At 44.1% G+C, this 8,591-nt stretch overlaps 1 protein-coding gene across 1 annotated transcript in view; it reads left to right on the top strand.

The window, feature by feature from the left end:
- Positions 1-788: 788 nt before the first annotated feature.
- The window catches only part of abr (ABR activator of RhoGEF and GTPase), a gene marked incomplete at its 5' end in the record, with an annotated part of 63,386 nt that continues 55,583 nt past the window's right edge, over positions 789-8,591 (top strand). Inside the window, 4 exons of the mRNA XM_071525934.1 lie at positions 789-841; positions 2,020-2,160; positions 3,918-4,039; positions 7,234-7,399. Of these exons, the coding sequence (XP_071382035.1) occupies positions 789-841; positions 2,020-2,160; positions 3,918-4,039; positions 7,234-7,399 (482 nt within the window). The remainder of the gene's footprint in view (positions 842-2,019; positions 2,161-3,917; positions 4,040-7,233; positions 7,400-8,591) is intronic.

The raw sequence follows: 8,591 nt of genomic DNA, 5'->3' as shown, positions 1-8,591 counted from the left end.
ATGTTTGTTTCAGTGTTTGTGTGTGTGAGACATACACACACACATACACAAATGAACTACTGACACTGTGTAAACGGGCGCTTACACCAGGCAGACTGTAGTTTACCTAGTAGCAGTCTAAATTTGCAGTGGAAGCAAACTGCTTCAGAACCAATAGGAGCCCGGGACAGCGGCAAGCCTGGAGACGGACTGCATGTTAAGCAGCCTGCCTGCTGACTCCTGTGTGTGTGTGTGTGTGTGTGTGTGTCTGTGTGTGTGTTTGTGTGTCCCTTCATTGTGCGGTATTGGAACACTGCATTCCCCCACCGCCATCTATATAACATCAGATATACAGCCGAGTTAATTTTTTAATAATAATAATAATGTGATACTCTATTGATCCCCATAGGGAAATTCTTGTTTGGCTTTTCTCCCTCCACAGAGAGGTCAAAGGTCAGGGTCAGCTACGTGTGTTGCTCAAGGACACTTCAGCAGGGTGGATGCATGCGGACAAGGGGGTTTGAACCAGGGACTCATTTTACCAGTCTAGGGTCAGACCATGGGCACAGTGTTTATGTCAGTGTGAGTTGAGTGGGAGTGTTTGTCCTTGTTTAACAGTGGAGCTGTGACCTTTTGGTGTGTGTTGCAGATACATATCTGGGTAACAAAGCCTCCTCTTCTCTTCCTCTGGAAACCAGCGCCCCACCAAGCATTCTTGATGTGTTTTTTATCTGTATTGTGTGTGTGTATGTGTCTGTTTGTTTACGTGTGCCACACAAACTAAGAGCCCTCCTCTCCTCTCCCCACAGCTCTCCTTTATAAGCCTATTGACCGTGTGACCAGAAGCACCTTGGTCCTTCATGTGAGTACACTGCTGAAACTGCCTCACACACACAAAACAGGTCCATTTGAATGGAAGAAATGAACAGTTTGTACTAGAAAGGGTACAGCCATGGAGATAGACTTTTCTAAGGCAAATCCACCCCAGAGTGAAAGTTTGACTTGCTGTGCCGTCATCAGCAGCCCATCCAGGCTCCTGGCTAGATCCTCCACGCTTATTGAAATGCAGCGTGCCGCAAAGTCAAAGCCTTCTCATTCGTAAGCCGCCCGCTCCTGTTTACCAAAGCCTCTACCTTTCCTTTCAGTCACAGTGTCCTCCCGACCCAAACAAGCCTATCTCATTTGACAAGCCACAACAAAGTGGAAACCGCCCACCAAACAAGCAGAGATGCCTGGATGTGTCTAGTTCAGTTTGGGGAGTGTATTTCATGAATAAGTTTGCATAAAGCTGTCTAAACAATATGCCCCGCGCATCAAAGGCCAGTGTGTTTGCTGCAAAGGTCACGTCCCAGTCATGCAAATGAAGAGGCGGTGAAAATTGGCAGTGTTCATTTCAGGAGGAAGACAACTCCTCAAGCCGCTGTTGTCAGCTGTCCTGTTGATTATTAGCCCAGTATGCAGATGAAAAACGGCTTAAACAAAAACAAGGAAATTAGATTTTCAGCGGTCGTCATTCTGAAAGACAGTTGTGTACGTGCGGCGCAATTACGTAGTGAATGAGAACAATTTCTGCTTTTTCTTGGATGGAATTTTAAAAAGCAGTGGCACCCAGACACTGCGGAAGTGAGAATATTTCTCACAAGACACAGAATAAGGTCAAGCTGGTCAACTAATCTTTGGAACAGAATGCTCAATTTCGTATTTACAGTCGGAAGCCATTGTTAAAGTTGTTTATTCTGCATCTATTTTGCATTAGTGCTGCACTGACAACTGACAGGTCTTTCTATTGTTGCACAGTAGAATAAAGTTTGATGTGTCATAGCACAGAAATCAGTCCAACCATTACTGGAACTTTTTAACATATCCAGAAAAAGAACCAAATTTGAATTTTCAAATTTTCAAAAACAGTTCCTTCCTTGATGCGGTGCAGCAACCATGCAGTTAAAAGAGGAACCTAATGACGACTTGTGTTTGTGCATTTGTTTGTCTTTGTGTGTGTGCCCATATAATCATGTGTGTCTGTGTGTGTGTGTGTTGCAGGACTTGCTGAAACACACTCCGAAGGACCACCCTGACTTCCCCCTCCTGCAGGACGCTCTGCGGATCTCCCAGAACTTCCTCTCCTCCATCAATGAAGAGATCGACCCTCGCAGGACCGCCGTCACCACGCCCAAGGGAGAGGTGTGTGTGTGTGTGTGCGTGTGTGTGTGTTTGTGTGTTGTGTGTCTTTGATGATGTTTCTCTGACACTCTCATAACACTGTGTTAGATTAACGTCTTCTGTTAACTATGAATGAGCTACGGTTGCATTGTAAGCACACAGGCGGCACACTCTAGCTCTTGAAAAAAATGTGTCAACTTGCTTGTGAAAATGTGGTGGGGTTCGGGTGGAAACCACAATGTCTGTCACCCTCTCTTCCTGCACTCTTTCCACATCCCCAAACCCTCTATTATCATCTCTCTCTCTCTCTCTCTCTGTCTCTCTCTCTCTCTCATCTCTTGATCCCCATTCTTTCCCATCCATTGCCCTCGGAGTCATTTCATATTCTTCATATTTCATACTCTTACTGTTATTAACAATGCTTAGAATACAGCTCTGAAACAGCATGAAAGTAACATGGTAAATAAATTAGTGAGTATCTATAGACAAATAAGAGGTATATATTCATTTACTCTTTTGAAACTCTGTGACCATGTGACCATGTTGTTACAAAAAAAAAGACATGTAGACAGACAGTGCCCCAAAACACTTCACTGACCTCTTTTTCCTTGTTGTTGAATATAAATAGGCCTACATCAATTCAATTTGCTAGATACACAATTGTTGGTGAGATTTTTGACCTTGTCAGAACAGTCTCACAACTAAATAGGTTAACTAAAGAAGGTCTTCAATCTACATATTAGATATTACCTTTTAAATGCTTACAAATGACTAGATAGGACACACATACTTAATAGTTACTATAGTGTTATCATGTTATTAACCAGTACCGTCCTGTATTTTCAGCAGTTTATCCCAGGATGTTGTTGGCTTTTCTTCTATTTAGCAGCAAAAAAAGCCTCTTGAATGCAGAGCTGACTGTGAGGTTAGCTACTGGAGAGAGAGAGAGAGAGAGAGAGAGAGAGAGAGAGAGAGAGAGAGAGAGAGAGAGAGAGACTGGATGGAGGGGAAAACTCAGCATGCAGTCAGGGACCCACTATAAAAGCTCCATATGCCCTCTTTGACTGAGGCTTATTCAAATCAGTTCATATCTTTTTAAGCTGGGCAAACTGCCCTCTGTTTCATCTACATGCCAGACCACGGCCAAATAGTACGTGCGCATAATTAGCGTTTGTTTTAACCTCCTTGTAGTAACAGATGGGTGGGGTTCAGACCACGCTGAGTAAGTTATTCATCACAGAATAATAATAATATTGAAGAATCAACTAAACTCTTAAATATGTTCCTGGGGCTGTCCAATCTTTCTGGAATTGTATTTGTCTTTGGTGGCAAACTCATCCATATGGTAGTCCAAGCAAGTTAAAACAAATGCTAAATATTATTTCCAAATCGCCTCATGCAGTGTCCTCTGGGTTGAGAAGATTCTACCACCCATTGGCCCATGAAACCCTTTCAAGAGTAAAGTCAGATTTATTCATAGAGAATATTTCATACAATGATGCATCTCAAAGTGCTTTACAAACATGATTATAAAAAATCCATAAAAGAGAGTATAACTATTCAAAGTATAAGTATATAAAGTAGTATAAGTGTGAAGTAAAAACAAACTCAATGATCGTCAAGCTAAAAACAAGACTTTGTTTCTGAAAAGCTGACATTTTGGAGATTCAAGGTTTTCACCCGACAAATACTAATGTTGGCTACACACACCCACCTTGTGTCTGCTGGTGTGTGTATGGGGGGTGTACAACAGGACGTGACATCAGGTCTCTCCTCAGGCTCGTCAGCTGGTGAAGGATGGCTTCTTGGTGGAAGTGTCAGAAGGCTCCAGGAAGCTGCGGCACGTCTTCCTCTTCACCGACCTGCTGCTCTGCGCCAAGATGAAGAAGACGTCCGTGGGGTGGGTCCACCTGTCTGACCACACATACACACACACAGACACACACACATACAGTAAATATACAGATGTATGCGCCAGCTTATGGATTCGCTGACTGGCTAACTGGTAGAGACAGTGAAACACACACATACATGCATTAGCTTGCTATAAGAGACACACACACTCACTTACTCACATGCTTGTCTTTATGCCTGTAAATGTAATCCTCTCTCCACACAGAACAGAGAATATAGGTGTCTCTGCGTGTCAAGTCTAGCACATTGAGACACACACACACTCACACACACACACACACACACACACACACACACACACAAACTGTTAGTGCACCTGTAAATGTACCCCCCCTACCCACCTGCAAACACAGAATCAAGAATATAGGCTGCTCTGCTTGTCAAGTCTAGCATGCTGACAGGCACACACGCACACACACACACACACACACACACACACGATCATCTACCGCACCCTGTCACGCCATCCCTGTTCAGAGCAAATAACTGTGAATACATCCCCCCCAGACACACACACACACACCTCCCCCACCCCGTCTCAACCCAACTCATCTTCTGTGAATTGATTAAAGATGGAGAGAGTGTGTATCTTAATATCCACTCTTTTTAGATGATCTCCTCTCTATGAACAGTATTTATCTATATGCCATTCGTGGTGTTTTCCATACGGGCGTTCAACCCCCCGACAGTGAGACAGGAGGGATGACACTGGGACTTTGGCCAAAGATCCCGCCTCTCTTTCTTTTCCTCGCTCTACAAAGCACGAGGGCTCTTTGATGCCTCAATAACGAAAGGGAGGAACTAACTGGCGTTTTGCCTCCGGTGTTTTGAGGAGTTGAGGAGCGCAGCCGTTTGATATACGCGGTGAAAAGAGAGCGGGGCTGAATATGAAGAAGGTGTTATCTAGATAGATGTGCGGGGCTGTGAAAGGGAGCGCATGCAGAGAGCTGCGTGTTTCATTAGGGAAGCAATCTGTTTGGGCTGCAGGCAAAGTAGAGGGGAGGTGACAGAGACGGAGTGATTGATTGCGAGTGTCTTTGTGTGTGTGTGTGTGTGTGTGTGAGAGAGAGAGAGAGAGATGGTACATCTAAATGCATGACACATGTCCATAGATGAAGTGTCTGATTTACAGGATCTTCACTCGCCTCGTCATCACGGCAGCCGCTGTTCGCCAGATTGGACCTGACTGTGATTGACATTCGCCATCTCTGTGTCATTCGTAGCCGCCCCTCGCTCGGAGGAAGGCAAAGCCGTTGCTATAACTACCAGACCTGTTAATCAGACTATTATGGTCTGGAGTGTTATCTCAGTGTGTCGTCTGCACCCCACACACAGGCCTCTGGCCACGAAGCAGCCGGGTACAGCGAGGCAACCATCCAAAAACAGAAACTCAATCACCTTGTGTAAAGTCACTGAGGAGCCTTAATCCCATTCTATCCTCTGCTTATCTCTATTCTATGACTTTGCGATTAATCATATTTATATTGACTCCACTGCAGTATGTCCCACTTCCTGAATGAGTATTTTATTATTTTCCTCCATATAGTCCAGCATGCATAATCCACCTCGATTCTGGTGAGTAAAGGCCATGAAAGCCGTAAGCACTGCTAGGGGGCGTACTCCAAAGTAAATAGATGGATAGATTGTAAAAGAAAGGGGGGGTGGCATCACCTGGGAGGGGGTTTGAGTAAAAATAGAAGGAGGGAAATGGCTTGGGGGGCGAATAATGAGTGTACCTGGATGATAAAGAAAGGAATGAACCATCTTTCATGTGCTGCTAAATTCCCTAGATAAGCTTTGAAAATAATACAACCAAGTCAATAAAATCTACGCACACTACAAGCATGAAGTGTAGCATTTACAGCTGCCGAAACAGCTATATAGTTAAAATGTGCCCTTAAACAGAATTCACATGTTGCTCACATTGATCTTAGACAGTTCAATCAATATGAGCAATCATGAAGAAGTCTCTCCTCACCAGAGAACCAAGGCTCTAGTCCCCGCTGTCACTACCAAACACAATCTCAAGATAATCTGTTGTGTTGACTGAATTGGAGACTAAATTTTGTGTTTTTACATCTAAATGAGCTTTACATCGTTGTTCCTCTAATTGGTTCGATCCGGAAAATACACCCCTTTCCCAGTAAAATCATCCTGTGCATTATCATCAGTTTAGCTTCCCGGATGTTTCCCTTTATTATGTTGTTTGCATGTTTCATATTTCGCCGTCAAGCTGCTGTGCTCAATTTAGCTTCCTGATGAAGGTATTCCAGTGTTAACGAGTTGACTCTGTAGCACCCAGGAATGCTAATGAAAGGCTCATTAGCGTCAATGCAAATCCATCTTCTCAGCCGTGAGCGCACAGCACAGACAGAGGTGGGGCTCTGCTGAGCGTGCGTTACTTGGATGGCTTCAGATAGCTTTGTGACTCCGAGAATAGGCTGAAAATTGTTAATTAATTTGATGTCAAATTGGCCTAGAGCAGTGTTTCCCGACCGAGTGCCCCGAGTGCCCCCTGTAAGTTTTTGTTCCAGCTCTACTCTTGCACACCTGATCCAATTAAGGGCTTAATGCTGATTGGTTGAGCAGAAGAGACCGATCTCCCTGAACAGGGCTAGCATGTACTTGGGTGCTTGACGACTGGGTTGAGAAACACTGGTCTATAGTTTAGAGAAGCGTGTTTGTGACCGGACCGGTATCAGGTTCGAATCCTGCAGCGGCTGGGAAAATGTAAGAATGGCTGGATTTGTTAGCAAGGTTCATGTCAATCGGACTTATGATGTAGGAGATCAAATTTTGACCTGTCAGTGTAATTTTTAAAAAAGCTAGAACACACACCGTCTGGATAAATTCTTTTTTTTTTTAGCATTTTATTTCAATTCAAAGATGTCATTAGATGCTATTTTGCCTCGCTCTCTTCTTCATTTCTATTTTTCCCTCTGTAGCTTTGTGTGCCCTCAGTCGATTTGGTGACATTATAATCAAACTCCTTCGCAGCACTGTGTTTGTATAAGCCAGTGAGTTAATACCATTATTGGTGTGTAGGTAGCTATGTGTAGCGAGGCGTGATGGAAGGATTTATGACTGTTTGATTAATTGTGTTTCTCCTCCTCACTCTCTACCTGTCCTTTCCTCCACTCCTCCCTCCCTCCTTCCCTCCCTCCCTCTCCCCCTCTGCAGTCGTCATCAGCAGTATGAGTGTAAGTGGTACATCCCGCTGGCGGACCTGGCTTTCCAGACCCTGGAAGACTCCGACTGCCCCCACATCCAGGTGCTGCCCGAGCACGAGATCGAGGAGATGAAGATCAAGATCTCAGTCATCAAGAGCGAGATTCAGAAGGAGAAGGTAATCCTGCAGACTCTGACCGACAAGTGGAAGCCAATCCAGGGTATTCACCCGGCCTCGAGAAGGGCTTAGTGGGTAAAATCACCAGAAAGGGTGGGTTTAACACTGAGACGGGGGACTGAAAACCCACTAAAAGCGCATTCACATAAAGGAAGCCCATTCAGAAGCCTTCAGCAAGGACTAGTGGAACCCATGCATGCATAATGTATGGGAAATATATGTTTTACAATTTCCTTTGGCTGGTCACTTAGTTTGGCTGACTTTAATAAGCAGGGGAAGTCTTTGCATTGTTAATACAGCACAGCAGCAACTGTATGAATCACTGTGACTGAAATGGCATGAAGTGCGTGAATAGGATCTACTGAACAAAAGAAAGGATCACAGAGTGCAATGGTAATCCAGAGTTACATCCGTTGGCATTAAGTTGAAGGCATTTCACGACTGTACATTTGTGTAACATGCAAAACCCAGATGTGATGTTTTGTCTGACATGGTTTACTCAGTGTGAGCCTGCGCCCACACATGGAAAGCCAAACAGGAACAGGAATTCAATCAGGCAGCGTCAACAGATGGAGCTGTTATTGGTTCATGTTGGTACTTTTATAGGCACGTATGGTAGAGGTGTGGACATTTGGACACACTGTGGACCCAGAGGGAGGGATGTGATGACGAAGTACCCATGATGAGAGAGAACCCAGCCCAGCTTCAGTTATGAAATACAAATACATTTTCCGAGATTTTTTGTTTTGGTGTTTGCCTTCTTACTGTAGGCTTCATTTGAATGTACCCAAACAGAAATAAAGTTAGGCATTAAAGTAAATCAAGGTCTATCACATCCAGTAATACTGTGATGACGAAGCCCCCCAAAATTAGCAAAAAATAGAAGTAGACAAAAAAGTGACTTAAAAGTAAAGAAAGAGATTCATAGATGAGGTACATATATTATGCCACGCTAGCCTTCCAGATAGGATTAACTAACTTGGCAACATAAATATAAGGCCGCTTATGGTGTTAGCTCCATTAAAGTCCTATTTTTTATTTAATTGAATTGAGGAGAAAGCTATAGGATTCTATCATACTCTTAATTTCTGTGTGTGCTGTACAATCCGAGGCTAAGTTCCCTGAGAGTCCGGTCTTCCTCTACCACACATACAGGGTCAGGTTCTCCAGTCAAGGTCGGCTGAGGCGGGAT

This window comes from Centroberyx affinis, unplaced genomic scaffold (assembly GCF_046629955.1).
Source record: "Centroberyx affinis isolate AG114_WGS23_722 - 3 ecotype Tasmania unplaced genomic scaffold, CSIRO-AGI_Caff_v1 ptg001368l_1, whole genome shotgun sequence".
NCBI classification, from domain to species: domain Eukaryota; kingdom Metazoa; phylum Chordata; class Actinopteri; order Beryciformes; family Berycidae; genus Centroberyx; species Centroberyx affinis.
The sequence above is the reverse complement of the archived record's forward strand: the minus strand, read 5'-3'. Positions and strand labels throughout refer to the sequence as shown.